The following is a 26581-nucleotide window of genomic DNA, read 5'->3' on the forward strand; positions in this document are numbered from 1 at the left end:
TAAAATCTGACCAGACTGCCTATAATAATGGCTGCTGAGTTATTCTGTTTGTGTATCTCGTGACATTTCAGAACCAAATTTCAATTTGTCTTCTTTGTTTCTTCTTCAAATCGCAAATTATGATGATTTTTGTTAATATTTGTAATGTTTTAAGTAAGCTCCGGATGTGGTGATATTAATTAAAGTCACGCCGGTGTAAGTTTATTGAATTCTACGGTATTCTTGCCAAAAACCTATATTATCCAACTAGCCACGATATTCTTACAATTTTCATAAGTCTATGTGTGGCGGAAAAACCATTTTTCCATAAAAGATGTTGCCATAGAGTGTTTATTTAAAGTTAACAAGGTGTTCGTACTTAGCTCTTACTTAGCTCGTTAGACACTTTTCTCTGAAAATTTATATTTCAAATATAAAATATTGTGGAATGTAATATTTAAAACAAAAATAAATATTATTCTATTTCATCCGAATCTATTTCGAAATATTCATCAGTTGGACTTTTTACTGATTAAAATCGGAACCCTATAACTTCTTCAGTGTAGTGAGGAATTCAGAAACCAGGACAGTTAAAACATTCCCCGCCGCACGTTCCGACGACTTTCATTAAAACATATTATGCATTTTGATAATGTATGTTGTATCTATAAAATATAAGACAGACGAAAAATAAATGCATTAACTATTAATCTTATTTAAGTGAAATAGCCTGTTCGTAACACACAATTGGTACAGTTTAAGTCACAATACAGTTCATATATTTAGGATAAGAACGAATGCCAAAGATTATATGTTATTGCTACATTATTCATCAGCTATTGTGCGAACAATAAATGCCATTCCAAAATGTCATCAGCACATGTGGTAAACAGTGGTTTTGTACAACCTTTAGCTAGAAAATCACAAAACAGAAAAATAAGATAGTCAGTGTGTTTGTCAGTTTGTTCGTCTATTTTATACCATTTCGTTTTGTTCGTATTTACATACAATTGTGTCAAGAAATGTTTTAACATTCCATTGAAGTACACATGTAAGTCTCTGATTTTGTGTGAAAATTGGTATATGACAAGAAGTGATTTTATCTGACAGATAAATAAAATAGTGATGACTGCATCTTATGCGTTGATATAATAAAGAAACTTATACAGTATGTACAGTATAGTAAAACAACTACTTTTATTTTTTTGTTTATTTCAAAAAGCCATATAGAATTACAAATGTACTATATGTTCGCAAAAGTATGAAAACGTCGAGCAATTTTCCCTCCGAACATCATATAAACAATATTCATGCTATGTCATATGTACTTAATGAAATCTTTCACAATAAATGCCTTAAAACTTCTATTTTCCCCATATAGTCATGTTATATTTCAATGTCAATAGAGTGCACTTTACAACGAATGTGAAGTTTAACATGTGCACTTTACAACGAATGTGAAGTTTAACATGTGTCAATATGTGATAAAATATTTAGTTGTTTGTATACCTTTAGACGATTGCCCCTGGGCTGTTGTCTCTTAAAATGTCCATTACGATTACAAATACCTCGCATTCAAGTGTTGCTATATAACACTGAAACTCATCAAATTTTATTGAAAGAAGTCTAACATAAATGTTTTCATGTCATATAAAAACACTCGGAAACAACAAATTTATTATGCGATTGCAGTAAAATATATTATTTTCAGTCTAGCAAGAATTGAAAATTCACAGAAACAATGAATACATTGTTAAAAGCATAACCCTACAAGCTTTTCATCACGCAAATGTCATTAACTCTATGGCGCTTTTGAGACATAGTTTTTGATGATTTGTATTTACATAATAACTTTGGCACCAGATAAGGAATGTTTATATTGCAATTCTCTTGTTTTACTATTAAGACGTATGAACCGTACTAAAGCAAATAAAAACTGACTGGATTGTCTTTCTTGCTGTTTGAAAAAAGATGAGCACAAGCCAGTGATAGATTGTTACATGTCTGTCAATATATTGAGAGAAATGGATGGAATGGAATGTCTGCTTTAATAAACATCATGTAGATTTGAATAATTATGATATGTTATTTCATATTTTTGAAATGTTAATTTCCCATAGGTCAATGGGAGTTATTCTTACTGTTAATGCAATTGTACCACGTAATTAAGAAATTTGTATTGTTACATAGATAACAGTACTTCTTAACAGTAAAATTCTCGTCAGGTTGTTTATCTAAAGAATAAAATGGCCTCTTTTGTTCCATTCAAATCAGCCTATAACCAGAGTGGCTATGACAGTCAGAGACTTTTTCAACCTTGAGTGCTTTTCGCGTCTGACATATCTTTTGGTTGATTAGTCAAAAAGTAAACATCCGTTTTCACCGGAAGTTATATTGCATGGGGATAAACTTGTGTCAAAACAGAATATGCAGGCCATTAAAGCATGCAACAAAGGATTATTTAACGATTTTAATCAGTGAAACGTGAAACGTGTGTTAGATAGATCTACAGTACTATTCAGATTTAGGATATATTAATTGCACATTGTCAAAAATCATATTCTGGACAGGATCAAATTTCGTAGATCATAACCGTATAAATGCGACTGTGTTTTGATTTCTAATGAAACACAGCTTATTGTATGTTTGTGACTGGTAGATATTATCATTTGCTAAATGAGTACTTCTGAAGATTTGGAAGTTGTCTAATTGTAACTCTGGTTAATTCTAACAGTTGGATTAAGTTGAAAATTTCAGATCGTTACATTATTTGTTCGGGGTATTAAAATAAATAAGACATAGCTGTTTGTAACAGTACAAATACCATCCCTGATAAAAAGATTGCCAAAATCTCGGGCAACAGTTTACTCCTCAAATGGTTCTATACTGTTACCCACAAACTTATGGGTTATTTACACTGTATATATTGTTCTTTTATCTATTTTTAAATAACATATACTTTTAACAATAAAATATGAGAAGGAAAACAATTTATTTCTTTTTAATATTTCATAACTTGATGTTTAATCAGCTAAATGCTTGAATAATTGACCATTTATGCTCGTCTGTTCGTATATGTTCATGAACTTTATGCACTATGTGTTACGATACATACACATATATAACTATTATAATTATAAAACTGATAATTTCCTATTAAATTGTGTATGAAATTAACTCATTAGCTATTTCTGCTTTCTTGTTTCTTTTTTTTTTAAAAAGCTATTCAATATCCTTTAATATTTTTTTTTCAATTTAAACAAAGAAAAAATAGGTCAGAGAAAAAACGAACTAAAGAAAATTAGTTAATTTTGCAATATGGTATGACGTGAGCTCGGTACAGAAGCAGGTTTGCTTTCACAGCTAATGATATAAACACACTTAGCTATGCAAAACTATTACTTATTACCCATTACTTGTTTTTTACCTGTAAGTTTGTTCCGTAAAAATTGTAAGATCTGTTTCATAAACCATAACTACAAAGACAATGGTGATAATGATGATGTAGAAAACTACTTTTAATAAAGAATATGTCTGACATGATGAATGAAGACACTGGGTTATGATTGAAAATCAACAGATACACAAGTATATTGCACAGTTCAAAGAACACACATACGGCATTCGTACATCCTAATTATTGTTCAAGTTAATAATGTTTACAATGTATGTAAAGTGCATTATTAAAACAAATTATATATCAATAAATGGGAAAAAATATGTATTTCATTAACGTATCAAACTAATTTGATAGACAATAAATAAATGTTTATGTGAATACAAATTATTTAACTTTACTTGACATACTTGACATACATGATACATGCTTGAACGAAATACAGATACGTCTCTATATTCTCAATTAAGTAAAGCTTTGAATGTTCAAAAAGTTGTAAACCTACCATGTGAGTGACTTACTGAGGCTTTCATATATGAGGGTGATAGTGCATCTGGATAAGTGGAAATTCTCAAAGACTTTTAACTAGTGCTCAATTTAGAGGTTCATATGAGGCTCACTCTCATTTGAGCCGCGTCATGGCAAAACCAACATAGTGGGTTTGCGACCAGCATGGTTCCAGACCAGCGCAGGATCAGGATCCATGTTGTTCGCTTACATACCCTATTACAAGCAGGAAAACTGATAGCGAACAGCATGGATCCTGATCAGACTGCGCGGATGCGCAGGCTGGCCTGGATCCATGCTGGTCGCAAACGCATTACATTGGTTTTGTCATGGCACGGCTCATTTGAATTATTTGCTGTCAAATCCTGTCGGATGATTGTGGAGCTGTTATAATGATAATAATTGAATCACTAAACTACATATTTTATAATTAAATATAATATTAATATATGAGTACAAGGTCTGCAGAAAGCATTTTTACAAGTTCGACTCTCACGTGTTTCCGATTTCATGTTCGTGAAAGATTAACTGTTATTTAAGGATTTATTGTATTAAAACCGTCACAGATTGTACAGAAATGTATAATATTAAATACAGATTACATCTGTTATATATTTTAACTTGTTTAAATGTTTTACAAGACACTTTTGGTTGCTTTATATATCATTTTAATATTTAAGATTTTTATTGTAAACTTTGAGCTATAAAGGTAGCTTTTGCATTGAATTTTACTATTTAACACACATTGTATAAAAGCCTTACTTATATGTCTCTTCGACTTGAGTTATAATAGAACTGTATGCAAATATGCATACTCGGAAACTAGCATTAACTACGTTCATGTACTGTGATAGTTGGTCATGTACTTAATAAAATTATATTTTTGTTCAAAGAATGTCATTCGATGTATGCATAAATCTAACTAGTAATTTAATCACGTATGGTTGTCCGCCTATCACATGTAATTACTGCTACATATATACAGACAGAAAAGTCAACTAAGTGAAATTGCTAGAAGTATAAAAATGTAATTTGGAGTCATGAAAAACATTTATTTGTCATCTCATGTCCAATGGGAAACCGGTTTAATTCGTTTATCTGATTTTATCGTTTCTTGGTTTTCTATCAAATGGGGAAGAAAAAGAAGGTTAGTCCCAGCTGAAACATTAGTGATAATATTTTCTCTTGTTTTACTTTCAGAAAGCAATTTTTTGTTCTTCAAATTTACTATTGAATTATCGTAAAAACTGGAAATATTACTTGACAATTATTGTTGGTAATTTTTATTGTTTTTCCCGTACTTTCCTATTTGCATTCGATTTACGTCTTTGTACAATTTGTACGATTGTTTGCTAACTTAGTAAGGTATTATAAGAACTTTCTGTACATTTACTGTTTAAGTTATATTGGTAATCTCTAGTCTATTTAGATCATGAACATTTGCGGAAACAGGTAAAATTCCAGCAACAATTGCGTGCACATAGGGTCATTTCATTACTATTTGGATATTATGTAATTAGACAGCTGCTTTAAGATAATTAAAACAAGAATAGCAAGCATGTTTCATATATCAATCTAAATGAGTGTATATTTTCCGGTCCAGGTTTACTGGCCCATGAAGCTGTTTTTTTTTACCTTTTCATGTATATACGAGTATCTATAAGTCGTCTTAGAAATAGCTCTATGAGAAAATTAGAACAAAGTATAATATTGATTACAATGGTTGGCTCCCAAATATCTTGTAATGTCACTTCCCATTAGGACTTAGCTGTAATGTTTGGTTCTCGCTGGAATCTATTTTGACAGGTCTGTTATAAATGACACCTTTGCTTGTAGAGATGTACAGCGTTAACAACTTAACTGTTTATGATCCGTTGTTATTAACATATAAGAGAGGGTTTTGGAATAAACGCGTGGTTATATAAGTTTTATTATAGTGTCCATTTTAAGATCTACCTTTTTGTGTTTAATGTGACACACCTTTACTACTGTTTTGTATGATAAATACGAAGCTCATGTTTCTTAAGTATTTAATTAAGATGCATAACATTTCTAATTCTACTGATGAAAATGCATACTTAGTTATTGTACATTGTACATATATTTTATTAGCAAGGAAGTTCTTCTCACTTGAATGTACTGAACACATCAAATTCAAGTTCAATTTATTTGCAACTCAAATTAAGCAATGATGGGTATTATAATGATAAGAACTCCTTGTGAAAGAAATAATAAATTCCAATCTTAACAAGCAATTTCAATGTTGGAACAAGAGATGACAAGAGATGAGTGTATCATATGATTTTTTATAGCAGTGAATCTATTTTATTACAAGTAGGTTTTACTGCAACACAATATCGACTATTGCTTCTTAATGATTAAAAAGTTATGTCGGTACATATCTATTTATGTTAAACCCCAGTCACACTAGAGCTTACGATTACTTGCGACCACCGGCGACTTGTAAAACTTACAATCATCAGCGATTGTCTGCGACCAAAACCATTTTTGCACAGATAAATTTACTTCTGCGACTATCGTAAGACAAGTCATCATTGACAATCGCACGACAGGTCATAAGCAAACGTACGATGGTCTCAAGATTGTGTGGGATTACTTACGACTACCCGTGACCTCTCATGCAATCACCTACAACTTGTCCTACGACCATCGCACGATAACTCAAGGTTACTCAATATTATCAGTGACTAGTGGCAATTTGTATAGACTGTCGTAAGATTGTCGCACTTCCGAACGATTATCGTGCGACAGCCTAAGACCTTATAAGATCACTTGCGACCTGTTTGGTCGCAGGGAGGTTGTTGTGCAAGCTCAAAAACCTCTCTACGACTGAAATTGGTCGTGGGACCTAAATAAGATAACCTGCGACTGTCAAAGATCACCGATGACCGTCTTAAGACGTTGTAAAGATTGTCCGCGACCAGAGGTCACTGGTGATCGTGAACTGGTCTTCACTGGTTGTGACCTCTAATGTGACTGGGGCTTTACTATACCATCACTATAATCTTTATTAATTTAACATAGTTTATGACCTATATCAGAAACAGGCATGATGTAGTAAGATGTATACATGTATATACATATATCGTATTACATAATTCAGTTGAAAGCAATGTAAAATAAGAAAACCAGCATAAACTACATATTGACATGAAATTAGTTTTAAGTCATATTAAGCAAAAAAAAAGAAAATACAATTTTTATAAATAAAAAAAAATAAATAAAAAAAAAAAAAAATAAAAAAATAAAAGTATTAAATGAAGAATTATAATCTACAAAATTAATAAAGTATTTTGGAATTCATGCCATCAGGAATAATTGTACCTAGCTTATACATCCATGAAGTTTCTTTTAATAATCTTTGCCAATTATTTTTTTTTTATTTTTTTTTTATTTATTTATTTTTTTTTTATAAAAATTGTATTTTCTTTTTTTTTGCTTAATATGACTTAAAACTAATTTCATGTCAATATGTAGTTTATGCTGGTTTTCTTATTTTACATTGCTTTTTACTGCATCTTTACCAGTGTTTTGTATCTTTTATAAAGATCCTACATATAACATTTTTACGCCAAATTATGTATTACATTTTGACGTCGTATGACGTTGACGTCATTTCCTGTAAACAAAGTATACCTGATGAAGACTTTTGAGTCGAAACGTTGTATATTTTTCAAATAAAATAATTACATTTTTAAATTGAAACTGGAGTTGATTTCTATATTAAAACTTACATAATTCAGTTGACAAATTTGTGAAACGTTGACTTGTCGCAAACATTTTTTTTTCTTTTATGTTTTTTTTTTTAAACATTCATGTGAATATATTTAACACAATATCATGCAAGACATTTTAATCACCCTCCATAGAAATATATATGATTCTAAATGAAATGTTCACTAGTGAAAAGGTACATGTAGGCTATATGATTTCTATTTAATATTTTATATAAAAATTATGAACGGTAAAAATATGTTGTTTCTTTTTTCTTATGTCCGATTCTCGAAACATAGAGTGTATCTGTTATTTAAAACACATGAATATTTTACGTAAATTAATAAGTTAAATTTTTGTGCAGTTATAAATGTTTGGTTTCAATGCATGTGTCATTCGCTTTGATGGAAATTAAAAAAAATAAAAAAATATTTATGTCATACAAGTATTTTAGAATAATAATTTTTAAAAATTCAAATGATTATTTTGTAAACTACAGGCAGCAGATGTATAGCTTTATACACTTTATGTAACTATAACAAATATTTGGAACTTTGGAAATAATGGTAAGGCATCTTTACTATATTTGTATACAACTTATTAACTTCTTTTTCTCTTACAAGCAGATATGATTAAGATTTACTCGTAGATATATTGCGACATCGCATTGCATTCATAAAGATGAATTAATCTTAAAATGTTCTGACACATGGTGGAATGCTACAGCTGAATAATATGATTCTGAAGTTGAATGTCAGAACTTTTCTATTAAATAAATGACTTATGCTTGAAAGTCAATACACAGTTGGTTTCATCCACGATTGCATGTCATGCTCGATTAAAATTGTCACTAAAACATAAACTTTACATGTCATGGAAACATAAATTTTAAGAAAGTCTTTTAAATTAATATAATTTTAATATTTCCAACATTTTAGTTTGCAATAGTTAGCGTTTTAAATTGGTATCAAATTTTCTAAATATTTAAATTCATACATTTAAGGATGAATTCATGCTAAAACTGAACTATTTTGACTTATTAACAACACGTCATGTCTTGAAACATAACCATAAAGATTATTCACAGACACAATATAGTTTCTTAAAGATATCCATTCGAAAAATATTTCGGGTTAATAGCCTCATTGCAACCTGCAATAAACTATAAGCATTTACATAATTATGTTGATTTAGCACAGTTGATGCTGTTTTTATATTGAATTCACTTATTGAAAAGCAGATGAAGAATAAATCCTTTTAAATGTGTTGTTTTGTTGATTATAAAAAGGCATACGACCTGATTGATAGAAGCTGTTTATGGTATAAGCTTATTAACTCAGGCTTTGATGGCAAATTGTTTGTTATTTTACGATCAATGTATGACAGTGTCAAGTTATGTGTAAGTCATACGAATTCTCTATCAGATTTTTTTCGAATGTAACTTAGGACTTTTGCAAGGGGAGATAACTTCCCCGATACTATTTTCCATGTTTTGAATGATATAGAAATGCATCTACAGCAAAGTAGCAGTGCAGGTATTACCCTGGACCAATTATCTATGTATTTATCAATGTTTGCAGACGATGCTGTATTGTTTTCTGAAACAAAAGAAGGTTTACAAGACTCACTTAATAATTTAGAAACTTATTGTAAAAAATGGAATCTTATTGTCAATATTGAAGAAAACTTAAATTGTTATTTTAGGAAGGGTGGTAGAATAAGTGATTGTTATAAATGGACATTTGCTGGAAAAGAAATAGAAATTGTTAGTTCCTTCAATTATTTAGGGGTTGTTTTTTTGTTTAACGATGCAACGAAAACTTTGGCTGGGAATGGAATAAAGGCAATGAATTAATTTGTTTGATGCTAACACGTGGTATGAATGTACCTGTAAATATAATGTTTAATTTGTTTGATGCTTACGTATTGTCAGTAATGAATTATGGCTGCGAAGTCTGGGGCTTTTTAAAGGCTGAGAATTTAGAGCGGGTTCATAAAAATTTTTGTAAATGGTTGTTTAATGTAAAACGAACAACAAATATATTATCTATGTATGCAGAACTGGGCAGATTCCCATTGTACATTAATAGATATGTTCGAATTGTTAAATATTTTTTAAAATTTTATGGTCGAAAAATGGAAAACTGTATAATCAGAACTATTGTTACAGACTAAAGACTAGACATTTTTCATAATACTGCTACTGTTAATTGGTCGTCGAAAATACGTGTTTTATTACTAAATGCCGGATTTTGTGATGTCTGGGAATTTCCAGAGTCAGTTAATATAGATGTATTTATACCATGTTCAGACATGCAGTTCGTTATTTTTGTATAGACATATTAAGTCTATTTTTAATCGTTCTGAATACCTCACTATTGTTGATATTCCTAGATACAGAAATGCTATTGCTAGATTAAGACTAAATTCACACAACCTGCATATTGAAACTGGTCGACATAACAATATTGAAAGGAATCGTCGTTAATGTGTAATTTGCAATTCAAATGATATCGAGGACGAATTCCACTTTGTTTTAGTTTGCCCTTTTTATCATGAAAACAGGAGAAAATATATTCCTAGATTCTACTATACACGTCCTAGTATGTTTAAATTTATAGAACTGCTAAATTCAAAATGTAAAAAGACTCTACATAATCTTGCAATTTATTGTATTAAATGCTTTAGGCAGAGAACTGACCAATTAAATAACTTATAAATCTTTTTTGTTATTATTATAACAACGTCATAATATTCCTATGAAAGATATATGTACTTTAATAACATGCTTACTCAGATCACTCTCAACTGTTGAATTTAGACAAATATTTGTTGTAAAGTTTATTTATAATTTATATGATTTGTGTGTATTATTGTATGTATGACGATGAGCTGTATGCTTAAGTCTTTAATAAAATTTCTGTTCTGTTTTGATTATTTTGAAAGGATTTATAATATAATGGGAATTTATTATGACCTCTCATATCATATATAAATTCTACTATTTAAAACGCTAACTTGCAGTAATTTTTGGCCTTATTTACCGGCATGTAATGTACATACAAATATATAATAAATGCCACTGAGAAAGGCCGAAAGCTACGGTTAGTTCAAATTAGTGTGTTTTATTTTATACGGCAAATTATAGATTTTTTTCTAAATTTTATTAGATATATATATATATATATAGTTTCTTCAAATACTCGCTAAGCATAAAGGATTATCTTTAAAGTCATGGGTTTCTTTTTGTAAAATAAATACTATTTTAGTTAAACTAAATCCGCTCCTCGTAAAATGCATTCAGCATTTGGTATTTAAAGTTCGGCAAATCAAAATACATGTCATACTTAATAAGTATCATTTGTTAGTTTTTTATATAATGCTGTTAATTTCAATTATAATTATAAACTTGGACAATTTTGATCTTTACTGAAAATTAATTAACGGATATATTAATTGACGAACACAGAATCAATTATGAAGAGATTTATAAATTTGAACAAGTCAATAGTAACATTCTGGAATATAATATTTACAATATTCATGTAAAACATTTGAAGTTTTAATGGAAACACTATTAGAAACTGTTAGTTCCTAATTTGTTTGTAATATGTATCAGTATGTGAGAATATGTCACTGGCAGAAACAGTGGCATTGTTGTTAAATTGCTAATACTTGACAAATTCAATTGTCGAGGATGGTCAGTGATTTAAAATAGAAAATAATTGTATTTAATGAACTTTGCTATGTTTCAATAAAGGCTTTTATTATATAATCTATAAATAGCTTTGAAATGCCTTTCCCTGATTGGTTTTTCTTCTAAAAATAGACTTTCTGGAAATCCCTAAAAGACGCGAGACTTTGGCGTGACGTCACGCCAAGTTTGTTGTTATTATTCTGAAGAAACGTTGAGTTGGGTGTACATAAGAGTCAAATTAGTCTATTTTAGTTACTGTTTTTCATTTTTAAGAAAAATAGGGATTAGCATGCCAATGGAAAGGGCCAAATTATGGAAACAGTAGACAAGCTGAAAAATAATGATTTCCGTTGTATGCAATGGCAGATGTGATAAGCCCTATATAAGCTATTTATAAATTATATAATAAAACAGATATGTACTTTTTAGCAGTTGAATATGAGGCTATCGCCTCGGTCAATATTAATTTTTTCAGTACATATCACATCATATTCAACAGCTAAAAAATCCATATTTGTATAATATAGTGTTGTAATTCTTGTTTCATTTTGAATGAAATATGCAATCATATTTTTATGTCGTTTGTCTTATTTATTTTATGTGATAATGACTGTAACAATGTAACATTTGTTCTTGACGAAATATTCAGACGATTTAATAGTATGACCGCATATAATTTGCAGTATTTTTTTTCTGTTTCTTCACGCATGTCTGCAAAGCAAGAATTTTGCCAAATGTAGAGTCGGCATTGTCTGCATTATGTCTGCATTAACTAGACGTTTGATCAGTGAATAGACAAATACGTTATGTGAACTGTATATTGCATAATTTGCCTTGTTTCTTGTGTGCATAAACTATCAAATTGAATGTACCATAATAGACATAACTGGCTAAGAATTAGACGAAAATATATTCTGTACCGACATTGTATGAATAAATGTATATTTCCTGACAATTGCAAATAGTTTAAGGAGATATGCTTTCTCTTCTTGGAATTTAACAATGTAAACATTTAACCCTTTAAAAAAAATACCACCATAACACATTTTAAATATCTCTTTCAAACATGTTCATGACAAAACAATATTTTCTTCGGAAGTTCAATTCTTATCCCTTGTATTTAAGGAAATGTGTTAATTAGCTTTTCAATTCTTTTTAAATTTCCTTACATATATAAGAATGAAATGAGAAATAAATAAATTGTATGAAATTGCTTGATGACTTGAAATGGTCAGTACAACAAACTATCAAATTTTCATCTGCTCGCTTATAACACTCGTTTTTAATTATGCAAACGATTTCCAAACACAACGGTTGCCCAAATCTTGAGCATGAAAGATGCCATTTGGTTTCTATCCAACCAATACTGTATAATTTTATCAAATTTTGTACTTAATGAGTAGTTAGGTATAAAGCCACAGTTTTATACCTCTTTGTTGAAGACGGTGATTTTGTCTGTTGTCCAAAAATCATGATATTTGTAAATTGAAATCATAAAAAAATTGGTTAAAATAATTGACTGAAAAAAATAGTTATGGGCCATAAACAATTAAAAAAAATAGCATTTTAATATATCTATTTATGTTCAATAAATTCTATTTAAATATCATCATCTTCTCATCCACATGTTATTTCAAGCAACTGTTAAGTAAGTTTAAGACTGCCAAACGCTAAAAGTAAATTAACTCTAGACATTGTTTCACTTCATCCCGGATTTTATTGATCGAATAGATTTGTGTTTTATTTACAATTTGTAGAAGTTTATATTGACTGGATTTCCTATAGATTTAAATACTACAGTGTTATTTCCAATTTTATTTTTGTTCCTCATATTTTATTTAAATATAGTCTATACTCTGTGCGTATCTACTGTTTATATACATACTCATGTTGAAACCGTTCAATATCGCTCTGTTATCGTTTCCCAAACTCTAATCTTAAAATGTATAATAATCTTAGAAAGAGCATTACCTTCAATCACTTTATATTGCTCTTGTTTTCAGGGACCTTTGTGTTTTTGCTATTCGTTTTATTTCAATTTGTTAAATTTCTTAATAAGCTTTCTTATTGATATCTTCTCAACGGCAATCGATTCAAAGTGCTATTATTTTTCAGGGACAAGTTACAGCACGAAAACCGACGGTGAGCCATACTTTCTTAACACCGAAAATAATATAACGGTCCACGAAGGAGATCTTGCTAGATTAAAATGTCGGGTGGCGAATCTTGGACCGAAAATGGTAAACGTGGTAGGCTACGTATTGTCTTGTGTATTTTATTTTTGTAAGGTCAAAACAAAGTCTATTTTGGTCACATCACCTTTATTAACAATTCATATTAATTCGTTTCAAGTTTCAATATATGTATATATACGATTTTGAACCAAACAAACTCCTTCAGATTAAAAAGAAACGTTGTTTTTATCTAGTTTTGGTGTTTATATACATAAGTAAATGTAGACAAATATACTATTTTCAAAGCCGATAAAGAGATTATATCGACCAAGACTAGACGATGTTTTGATCTCAGCAAGTAGCATATGAGAACTTGTTGGAAAATAAGTTTATTTGCAGAAACGTTTTACACAAAATTATTTCAGTGTTATTTATTTTGGCATAAATCATCTGATAATATATTACTGTCCTTCATATGTATCTTAATTGCAAAGATTGTCATAGTTTTGGAAAGGAAATAAGATATATCAACAGATCATCAATTAGTTCGCAATATAAAAAGGAGCATAACCATACATATAGCATTGGTAACATCACTTTGTGCTAGTGAATTGTCATCTTCTAAAATTGAAATAAGTACGAACCTATTTACACAGATGGAATTTCTTAATTGTCATGTATATATTGCCGCTATGTTTAAGATATAAATTAACCTTATTGTTCTAATTCGTTTGATTTCCCAATTCAAAATGATATTCAGCTTGGACATAATGATATACATATGTCGTCAAATGATTGCAATGCTTAACTTATATACCTGAATGCCAAATTAAAAATTATTTCAACACCAGTCTGTATATTGTACTAAGATGTATATTCATTATTAAATTTTCATATTATATATTCCGGTATCACAATAGTCTTGGGGGAAATGGCAATGTTGCATTTTTATGGAGCTAATTTTCCTTTTATTGAATAATTTTATTTTAAAATTACGAAAGTTCGAATAGGCTGCTTGCATGTAGTCGAGTGTAATATTTACGACTCATGTTCATGTATGGTCTTGTTAGTGCGGAGACTGTTTCTGTTTGACCATTGCTCATCATACGTTTTATATGTAAGTAGCTTTGCAGTTACACTTGGACAAAACATATTATCATATGCATGACAAAATCCGCTCCCACAATATTATATCATTTTATTGAAAACTCATAGCATGCATTAAAAGTGAAGAAATAAATTTGTACCCTGATTTGTGACGATAATATATGTTGAAAGCGCTGTATACTGGCGGAGCGGCAATTGCTTTACTTGTGGATTATTGAATATTTTGAGATAAATAAAAAGTCTAAGTGTATTATAAAAACAGGTGTGTATAATGTTTACCTTGCTGTTGAAGTGTCCATGAAAAAATGAATTAACTTTTTAATGGTTCAACAAGCAACAATAAAATAATTTTCCGATCATGTTGTGAAGAAGTTCTTGTTATCTAGAGAGAACTGTGTTGTAAGTCAACACATGTCTGGTTTATCCATAATCTTATATACGTTGCTCCTAAATCATTAAAACAGCTCGATGGTCAATTAAAGTCATCATCGATGTTGTATCAACAACATTTATTAAACATGCAAATATCATCTATCATTTTGTGCACTGCAAAGTCATAACTCAACAAACCAGCTAGCGTGATAACAGACATTGTCCATAAGAATAAGTTCAAATGAATGGTACAATAATATTAATACGATATTGTATTCACAAATTAAGTTTTAAAGTAAACATGGACCATCAGTAAAAACGATATTAATAATTGTGAAAAAAGCAAAGCAGGAACCTGCGCGTGCGTGAGTTAACTTTTCTATTTTCATTTTTAAAATATTTCAATACCCTTACACATATTTTATTAAATCCTTTAAAAGAAGTATATATTTAAATCCAGTATAACCTTATTTAGCTAGATTTGCGTAAGTAGCACGAAACTTAAACCCATTATATAATGCACATATACAGCATGAAAAATAAATTCAACACAATATGATATATACATGTATGCAGTTCATGTAAATAGTTCTACAGTTTGATGTTTTGTATTCTACAATATCCTAGTTCGTGTGTCAATGTGCACTATCACGTATTATTTAGATGAATCCCTAGTGTGTATTTGTATTTTTATGATTCATTTGCTGTGCAAAACAAAATGTTTACACTCGCAGGAAAAATTTTAATATCCTGCCAATGCTTAAATAAAAACTTGCTCTAGCACGGCTTACAGATTGAGAATGGTCACAAAAAATAAGGCAATTTTCAAATTTTTCTTCCGGTTGTATTTAATGTGAAAATTTATATCAATGTTAAACTTCGTGCATTATGTGTGTGCCATTTAATATAATAATGTATTTCGTGCTATTTGTAGTTCGATATTATGTACCGAACAAGACAAATACACAATCTTGCTAATTTATTTTTTTAGAAATCTGATTTAATCGATGTCTTATCATACTTTTGAATTTTGTTTAAGAATTAATTCAAAGTAGCAGCAGTGCACTCGTTTATGAATAATGATAATTTATCTGTATACAAATAAAGCATACGATACACAGTATTGTGCGCTTCAAAACCTTGCCTGATCATATTAGGTTTTTGATATAAAATAAAAAGGAGATCTTTAAATATCCATTAAAATCAGTAGATAATCAAGTGAAACAAATAGCCAGACAATTGACTTTTTATGTTGTTTATAGAAATTTTACTGTACTTTTTGTACATTTATCTAAGTTGTATTTTAAATATTGTCAGTTATTAGTAAGTCTTGTTATACTTTACGAATATCTATATATCTATATCTATATATCAGCTGACTTATTTGTAGCGTGAAAACAATTTATATCTAAATTTGTATATTTTCATTACATAGTATACCTAATAAATGTATAGGAAGAAATTGTCAAGCCGAATGAATTAAAATATAAGACATGATATGTATTGAAACGTAGTTTTAAACATTCTCTAATAAAAATAATGAAGCTTGAATCATCACGTTTGCTATTAATATGATATAATGTTAAGTTCATGCAAAACTTGTAGGTTGTATGGCGGAGAATGAACATGGAGTACCCTTTAACAATTGGAGAAATGACATTTTCACCTGACAACGGTATGTCCGTAGATCATTCACCGATGACCCACAGCAGTAGTAGTTGGGATTTATTAATCAAGAGTGTTAAACCCCAACATGCAGGAGTATATGAATGTCAGGTCACCTCAAACCACCTTATTGCTCAATATATCACACTCCATGTAGTAGGTATGTATATATAATATCATTTTTGTATATGTCCAAGCAATGTGGTATTGTAAATGACAACACGCTTCTGTTCTTTTATAGAAATTTAAGTTTAAAAAAATGGTTTCCTGATTTGAAGTAAAGAATATGTAAGATCAAAAGAATTTTATGAAACAGGAGATTCTTGGGAATTAGTGTCTAACAATTTTATGGAAGATGCCGCTTGCTCAGACGGGTTTACATTTGTTTATAGTTTAGATACTGCACATTAGGTTATAAAATAGTTTATTTTATAGTTTATGCTTAATATATTTTATTTTTTGTTTTCATAAGCGTCTTGTTATTTAGCTACAGTATTTATCATGTTCTATCACACCAGTACAAATGGTGTATAAGTAATAGAAAGAGCACCGAAACACGAGGCTATCTGATTTGTACGAGGGGGCGTAGCCCCCGAGTATAAATCAGATTGCCGAGTGTTTTGGTGTTCTTTCTCTTTTGTATCATAGTCAAACATGACAACACGTTCCCTGTTGTCATAATATGAAACCCTAGAAAAAAATAACCAATGAACGAGCATTTGAATATGATAGTTCTGCCCCTTTCCCTTTCTCTGCCGTCACAATATGTAAACCCCGGCAAAAATGAACCAATCCACGGGCATTATCTGGAGTGCGGGTAACTGATACCCGCACTCCAGTTACCGCACTGTGCATGTATATGTATACGATTTAACTCTGACACTTTTTCAACAGAAAGGTCTCCAAACTATGATACAAATATATTTTAAACAGTCATAAAAGAAAAAATATTAAATCAACCATCATTTTCTCGAACATTTTATTGACTTTTGTCTTCTAACAACTTTTTTGTACTTTTGAGTAGTTCACGTCAACACTTCTGTGGTGATATATTCGTATCACAAAATTTAATTGTCTTTTTAGTCAAAGTGGTAATTTGTTAAAACATTTATTTTCCTTCGCTTGAGAAGCAACTTTCGATGTTTTCCGTGTGTTGCTACTGGGATGTACGAATGCCCCTTAAATGTTGTTTTTTTTGGTAATAATTTCACTTTGATTTTTTACAGACCGATCACAGATAAGATCTGGTAAGTATTTGATTGATAATTGTTGTGCTTTTTAATGGTGGTGTCACAAAACACATTCTTATCATATATATGTGCTTTTATAACTCTTCGCACGAGATAAAACATTGCATTTAATGCATCATTTAACTCTTTTCAAAGTGTTCTGCATCTTTTGTTAAAATATAATGCGATGTAATTGCAATATAGATACATGTATCTTGTCTATGAATCCATACATTCAAAATTAGAGTCATTGTCAATACTAATCCAAAAATTCATCTTTCCTGATTGTGTCATATATATTGCCTACTGTGATAGCATATGTTCTTTGTTGCAAATGCGAATACTTTATTGAGAGAATTCAGAATAGTGTAAACAATCCGAAGGCCGGTTGTACTACATACTCGTCCCCTCTTCACATTGGCGTGCATGTCAACAAGGAGATCGACGTGCAATACTGAAAATAAACTTCGATTTTCATCGAATTATAGATTATTTCAAAATTAACAAACATTTATGTTTTTATTGAATTGAAATCTGTCTTTTTCATTTATTATTTGTGTCATTTTGTTACAACATTGTTTGTTTCTATTTTATTTTTTATGTATTAATTTATAGTATCTTAGTTTTCTATCTGAGCAAGCGACAGCATGATGGAAACCTTTATTTGTGTATCCTTACCTTTACCCTTTATGACACTTCACATTGGTTTTCTCACTGATATTGATATAGAGAGCTAGAACCTATTTAAATATACAAGTGTTTTATGTGTGATAAATAAATAACAGACAAAATAGAAAACCGATGAGGTAACATTGAAGACATTTACCAAAACTTTTAAAGTCAAATTTAATTTGGTGTCATATGTTCAAAATATCTCGAATTAAAATATCGTTTCCGCTGTTAAGATTTTAGCAGGTAAGCAACAGTAGTATAAAATGGCATCTATTATTTTCATAATTTATTTAAGATGCATATTGTTACACATACGAGTATCCTTTCAGAGAGCTTTTTCATTCAGCTAGATAGGTAACACAGTAACCTGTTGAAATATTTCAAGAGGTTCTTTTATAATATTATTTATATTATTATGAGATGATCGCGGCTTTGTTTTTACCATAGATATTTTTAATCAAAATACTATCAAACAAAACAAAACAATTGCTTTAAGAAGTAAAAAGGTCCATGTTTAAATAAAAAACAATTGTTTTGTCATGTGTTAATCGACTTTTTCATTTGTTCCGTTTTGATCAAACATCATATTTAAATTAATCGTTTTAACATGTTCAGTAACATTTGGTTGTGGTATTTCTAACAAGTGTAAAACAATGTACTTTACAAATTACAAAAATGTACAAGAAACAATTGTATTGTTGGTTACAAAATGGCTTTATACGGATTTTCATTCCATTTCGCAGCGTTGAAGCTATCTGGAACGAAGTTCGTAAACAAGGGGGAGAAAATCCACTTGGTTTGCAACGCAACTGGGGCAAGTCGTGCACCGGAAGCTGTGGACTGGTTCTACGAAGGAAATCGAATACACCCTTCAAATCCTATATGGAAAGGCCGGGTTGAAGTATTAAAACATGAATCATTTGAAGGCAAATACTTCATAAGTGAATTGATAATTGACCATAGTAAACTTAAGGACAAAGGACATTATGTGTGTAGAAGTTCAGACCTTACAGTTGACAGTTTAAAAGTACATGTTTTAAATGGTAAGATTATATTTTAGATAATTTTGTTTTCTGTTTTGTTAAATTAAACTCTAGATTTTATTTTCTGTTGATTTATTTATTTAGAATTGCAAATTTGTTTAAAATCATTGAGGTTATGGGGACATAATCGTATAATTTAAACATTTATTTTTCTAGGATAAATATAGCACTTATTTTTCTAGGATAAATGCAATGAACTCCTTGCAGTTGTATAGATACACGTCGAACTTCTTGGTGACATTACTACTGCCTACATATAACATATCACATTCCTATTTATTTACAGAAAACTATCAAAAGTTTTACTGGTTGTAAAAGTATTCTCTATTGCTACTTTAATTGGGCCGATAAGGTATATAAAAAATTCATGAAGTAATCTGTGAGAATGTCATATTGATCAATAAATTTATAGTAATAAATGATGTAATATCTTCTTTCAGAAAGTAGATTACTGATTTAGCTTCACTAAGTGAAACGAATAACGTATTTAATAAATTAAAACCATTGCTTATTTTTTATTCCAGCTGACAAAGACAATTTAACTAGGAGGTGTAAGTTACTACCTTTTTTACATCATTCACATTACAGCTTAAAAGCCATAAAAAGCTTAATATCAAACATTCTAGACATAGACAAAATAGTTGGGGGAAAATAAGCTGCACGAAAAAGCCTTCCTTTCCAAGCTATACTTTTTGAAAATCTATTTATATTCCTATTACAGTATTTATGAAATTACTGTCTTCTCCCTTAACTATGCTATAATGATAAAGCAGTGATAAATTTCAGGAAAAAAAGGTGTATGAAAAATAACAGTTTTCGTCCCACGTAGGGTATTGATTTGAACTTTTATAATAGCAAGTACCATCAAAAGTAAAATAATCCTAGGTGCACCATTTTTCATGAAGCTAGAAGATTCATATATATATATTGCTCTTAGTAGTTTAGGCTTTTTATTCTGCTATTATATTTAATCCGTTGCAATAAATTAGCAAATTTTATGCCTGTAAATCACGATTTTCATGAACAACTAGCACAAAAAAGCCATAAATGCAGTTTTCATATTGATCATGTGACTTTGTAAGGGTATCAATATTATTAGAGTTAAAACAAAAAGCTTCAACCTTTTTTCAGAAACGAAAACTGTGGGATTATTATTGTTAATGTTTAAAAAAAGATTTTCATTAAAATGTAATCGATTATGATAATATCGATAATAATCATTTGTGAAAAACGGGTGACTATTTGATAAGATTTTATTTTGAAATAACCAACAACCCTGTGTGGTCGAAGAATAAATTATCCGGAAAGAATATAACAGTTTCTTCTTGATACATGCAAATATTATGTTTGTATTTTCTGTATTTCTGCCTACAGTGTCTGGAAATGAAGGTCAAGATGGTGAGAGAAGTGAATTTAACACAGTTCCTGAAAATGCAACAAAATTGACTCGTGCAGACGCTGTTTTCGTTCTTATATTTGCAATTATCGCCCTTGTTTGGAGATGAAGTAAGGAGATGTGATATAATAGTTGATAATTTTTGCTACACAGTGCCTTCGTGATTAGGTTTAAAAGGATGGAGATTTGTATTGAAAAGTGGTTTCAGTTTGATAAAAGACTTCAGGAGAAGTAATGACTGCTGGCAGACAGACACACGTCTGAAATGGCATTAATTGACCTGTGAATGGATTCAGTAAAAACTGAATTGCATATCATTTAAGATTATTTTGTTGTGTTTTATGAATCAATTTGATTTCGACTTGGCGAGGATGATGTCCAAGAGAGAAATACACGGCCAGTGAGCATAGACTTTTTTCCGTATGATATTACTGATTGATACAATAAAATCTTAATCATGTTCATTGTCATCAAAGGTATTTTTGTGTCAGTGTTCGTTAGTTCAATTCATACATTTCTATACACCATGCTTCAGTATAACATATACAACCATCTGATGAATCATGTATCTAAAATATTAAGTTGAAAAGACTTACCGTATTACAAGTAACATAAATCTATTGTCATTTATTGGTTCATTTATATTATACGTCAGTCACAATTATCCATCTATTTCCATTTAATTTTAAATCTAAATATTACCTCTTCATTTTTTCATTACAAAATGAGACATCTTAATATTATCATTTCTTCAAACATTTGTTTTTCTTTTTTTTTTTTCAATTTTCAACGATGAATGAATGAATGTAATGACCTAACTTGTAAGTAGAAGACATTGTTTGTATAAAGTGTACATGGAAAACAATGTTACATCCGTAAAGTATATAAGAACCTCCCGTTTTTAACTATTTAGATTTAAAGAAAAACACATGATAGAAAAATGTTATGAATTTGGACTTAAAGCAAGTGTACCAAGTGCATGGTATCTTATGGATAGTTTGTTTTTGTCCTCTTGTTTATTAATATCAATAGTACATACGTTTATATGTTATTATATCACAAATCATATTATTTACGTCTAAAATTACCATATGTTATATCTTTCTTTTCCTATTCAAACGATGTCTTATGTTGATTTTTTTTTTCGAATAGATCTGTAACAGAAAAAAATATTAAGTGTTGATTCTTTTGAAGAAAAAAAGACACACACAATGCTGCAATGTACACCAACAATTGACTCATCCAGACTGCAACGTGTCCAGTTTTGAATAATTCTAATTGTTTAGTTTTTTTACAGATCATACAATCTTAACAATGGTAATTGATTTTATGACGTTTAAGTCTATTTGTTAACATAAGTTTCCTTTCTACAACAAATCAACACACTTGAATTACTTCATTCATTTGTAAATAATGTGTTCATTCGCTGATATTATTTCACTTGAATTTGAATTGTTTTATTTTATAAGTAAGAGAGTTTGTTGTGGTATAAACAGCTCTTGATTATTGTTCTCTTGATCATGTTATGTTTTGTGTAAGTATTAATTAAAGTTAATTAATGTTGACCATGACGAATATTCATTTTGTATATTGATAAGGTTAGTTTGTTGAAATCTATAATTATTTTTAAGTTTATTGTTTTTTTTTAATTAATGCAGTTTTTTAAAGTCTTCACAAATATTTCTTTACAGTAACTTTATTATTAACCTTAAGATAAAAATTTCCTATCATTTTTTATACAACAAGAATGATATGACGATGTAAATGAAAATATTTCTACTGCTTATAGTTTCTGCTTAGATTATTGAACAATCGCCTTACAGCTCAGCTGAAAATGTTGTAACATTATGGGTTTTTTTTCTACTGTTTAATAAATGATATTAAATTATGCGTATGTATAATTACATTTTTGACAAGGATGAAATTCATTTTTAATAAATTAAAATGTAACAATAGGTGAAAACACGTTAAATATAACGAATTAGATGAAATGGATATATTAAAGATATACTATGCTCATCTTAGAGTAAAAATGGATGTATTAAAGATATACTAAGCTCATCTTAGAGTAAAATATTTTTATCCCAGAAATTAAATGATATCAATGTAATTCTCTCTGAATATGTTTAGTTTTAATAAAAATGTACAAACTGCGTGTGGGAAGCTGCATAACCCATTAAAGGTCAAGTAAAGTTAGTCCCTTCTTGAAAAAAACTGCCAGTATTTAATGGCACTATATATTCTTATTGTGTCCATCTATAGTGTGTAGAGTTTAAGACATAAGATATCTACTTTGTGTGAAGTAAAAAAATATTTATCTGATATTTACAAAGAGACTTTGTAGAATTAAAAACATTATTTAAAATTATAGCATCTGAGAATAGTATATCTTTGAACCTGATGTTTCTTGTGAACGTCCGTGCATTTTAACGTGGTTTACAAATATTTTACTCCGGAATAAGAAATACGTGTATTTGGTTTTTTTCCCAGCAAATTCTGGAGTACAAACATACGTTTGCAGGCAATAGCTTCAAAAACAAGTGCAACATGTTGTGACTGGTCTATTTTGAGAGGTAGTTCACCATGAAGATATAACTGTAAAAGTGCGGTTGTACTGGGGGATTTGCTTAAAAAAGCCCACATGATAAGAACTATTGAAACATGAGATATTTTAAAGTATTTGAGTCAGGTCTTGCCTTAACAGCTAGAGCTTTATTATTTTATCAAATATTTTATAGAGGACCTCGGCTAATTTCTGTTTAGGCAATATGTAATTTCAATAGTTTTAAAGTGTTTCATTATCCATTCCAGAATCTACATGTGTTGTTTTATTTTTCAAAAACATTGGAAATTGTCTTCTATTTCAATATTTTTAATAAAATGAGAAAGTTAAAATTGTGTTTCTTGGTGATTCTAAAATAAGAAGAAATGTATGAAAAAACATCATCAAAATATGGAAGAAATTGAATAAAATTAAATTGGTTATCGCAGATTAGTCTATCCGTTAAATTTACAATGAACATATTAAGAACGACGTTAGGAATGTTTTCTTCACGACAAATTTCTTTGTTTATCTTCAAATTATACTTTTATTAGTGTATAAATGTTACATAAACTATCGACAAAACGTCTTTTTTCACTGTAAATATTCTTAAATTTATATCACTTTTATTTCTAAAGTCACGGTACGCCTTTACAGCATAAATTTAACGGGCTTTGAATAAATGAGAGTGTAAAACCTTTCTTTACGATCGTATGAGTGTAAACTTCAATTTCTCTATAATTAAGCTGCTACTAGTTTATCACCAGACGGGTTTGTACCACTCATTCGTTTCGTCTCTGTAAAAAAGTTTTTCTTTCATGGTCGTTACAATAATTAGCTGCACTAAAATGATATGATGTCATTTCATAATAGTCCCTTTCATGAGTAGAATTATGTAATAATAGATTCTTTAATGCAATGAAAACATTAATAAGCTGTTTAAGTGTGCTCATAAACGGCAATGAAAATAAGTTCCATTGAAGCAACATCAAACATAAAAACAAATAAAAGCAAAAGTGTTCTAAATTGTTCTAGTAATTTAAGACGTTTTGAACTTAGATGATTCTGCACAGAGCATGTTTGTGCTATTCCGTATAATGTCAGTATTTGAAGTGCCACAGCTTCCCGGGAATGTAGAAATTAATGAATTACTCTCTGTGTTAGACGTAAATCGAAACCTGATCAATACGGGTGATAAAAATAAAATATTATTGTAATTAAAAATAAACGTTTGCAACAAGTGTAAGTTTTGTTTTCATGTTATTTATAATGATTTTTCATTGCGATCAATTTGATACGTTGGCATAGAGAGGACATCAGAAATATGTTATCTATCACGTGCGCACGCGGCAGCTATTACATGCGCAAGCGATAGTTACTGTGTGCGCACGCGATAGCTACTATATAGTGCGCACACGATAGCTACTACGTACATGTACGCGCGCGCTCGTAGTAGCTATTGCATGCGCATGTGGTAGATAAAATATTTCTGATGACCCCTTATGCCAACGTAATTTGACCATACAATATAAAATTGTTTTATGCAAGATTTAAATATATACACGATTAGTGATCACCTGGCATTTTTTACACTGTCGTATTGAATTGACATTATGCTCAGTCAATGGTTACTGTTCAGGTAAAAGTAAACACAAATTAAAATAACTTTTGCCATAAAAATGATTTCTATAAATATCCATTCATCAAATGATAGAAAGTGTGGGACTTTGTGAAACGGGCTGTTCTTTTACGTTTAAGACAGTTTTTTTATATTATATCCTGAACAATTGTCATTTTTAAATATCGGTAAATAATAATAGCCTTTTTCAAATAGCTACTAGTAATTCAGCGAAGATAAAGCTAGGTGTCACTTGAAAATATCCCCGTCATCAAGATCAATTAAATAGATTAAACTAAAATGTCTACATTTAGTATTTCGATAATCGTCGAATATGATACACACATTCATGTAAATGGGCTGCTAAATAACCAGGGATAAAATCGATCATGTATGCTGAAAACGTAAGAAAATAAAATCGCTAATACACACTCGAAAGGGAACACATTGTCTTAAATTTGGTAAAAAAGAAAGAAAATATTGTCTATTACGATAAAAGGGTGGTGACATTTCAACTTCTTGAAACCTCTGTTTCATTTTCACGAATTCACAAGATCAACTGAATTCACGATTACATTGTACAACATACAGAATCCATGATATCAAGGTTCCAACTTCACGAATTCACGATATTATAACTTCACGATCTACTTCACGAATTCACAATTTCAACTTCATGAATTCAACTTCATGAATTCGCGTTCTGAACTTCACGGTTTCAACTTCGTGAATTCACGAGTTTAACTACGTAAAGATGAAATTTTGCATTCGTGAAGTTTAAAAGTGCAAAACAGTTGAAGTATGTTGAAAACTTAAAAAGCTAAAATTGTAAATTAATGAAAATGAGTTTGGAAATTCATGACGTTAAAATGTCTCGCCTGTCTTTCGTAGAACAATATAAAGTATATTTTTTCATCAATTAATAAATGTCATTATTTGTATGTTGCCTTTAATACAAGGTGTTCGATGATCTGTTGCTTTATTTAATCTTCTGTTGTACGTTTACGCTGAAAGTTTTACGTTTACGCTGAAATTTTCGTTCAGTTTGTTAGTCAAGATATGTTTATCCAAGATAATTTCTGCGAGCATGTACACATCGATATGTAAAATTACTGATTTATTTTTATTCCTTTTAAAATATGATAACTTTTAAAATATGATAAGCCAGGAAAGTGATCGATGCAACCCCACACGACCCAGCAACAAGGACAAGCGGCCAGGAGGATTCAAAACAAGACCGGGCATAATGCAGTGCTTAAGTCACGTACATATAGTCTGTAAAAGCCGTCCAACTAAAGGTGATTTTCCTTAAGATCGCTGAATATACAAAACCAGGTTTACTGATACTTCATAATCATACTTAGCTTTTCAAAACCGCTATATGAAATATTTCTGAACATTAAGTTTATAAAACATTAACCAATGTCTGAGATTTATTACCAAGACTT

The 26581-nt window shown here is 29.8% G+C and overlaps 1 protein-coding gene across 7 annotated transcripts in view; it reads left to right on the forward strand.

Moving 5' to 3' along the window:
* LOC132751790 (MAM domain-containing glycosylphosphatidylinositol anchor protein 1-like) overlaps positions 1-24297 on the forward strand; it is a 130315-nt gene extending 106018 nt beyond the window's left edge. For 5 of the 7 annotated variants that reach the window (XM_060742030.1, XM_060742033.1, XM_060742045.1 and 2 more), the window contains exons 3-8: positions 13431-13564; positions 16574-16793; positions 17860-17880; positions 19278-19577; positions 20102-20128; positions 20952-24297. In XM_060742030.1, coding sequence (XP_060598013.1) covers positions 13431-13564; positions 16574-16793; positions 17860-17880; positions 19278-19577; positions 20102-20128; positions 20952-21082 — 833 coding nt within the window. In that variant the 3' untranslated portion in view covers positions 21083-24297. The remainder of the gene's footprint in view (positions 1-13430; positions 13565-16573; positions 16794-17859; positions 17881-19277; positions 19578-20101; positions 20129-20951) is intronic. The other 2 variants (XM_060742046.1, XM_060742054.1) reach the window with 2 other exon arrangements.
* The last annotated feature ends 2284 nt before the right edge of the window (positions 24298-26581 follow it).

This window comes from Ruditapes philippinarum, unplaced genomic scaffold (genome assembly GCF_026571515.1).
Source record: "Ruditapes philippinarum isolate M1 unplaced genomic scaffold, ASM2657151v2 ctg297_1_1_1_1, whole genome shotgun sequence".
Taxonomy (NCBI): Eukaryota; Metazoa; Mollusca; class Bivalvia; order Venerida; family Veneridae; genus Ruditapes; species Ruditapes philippinarum.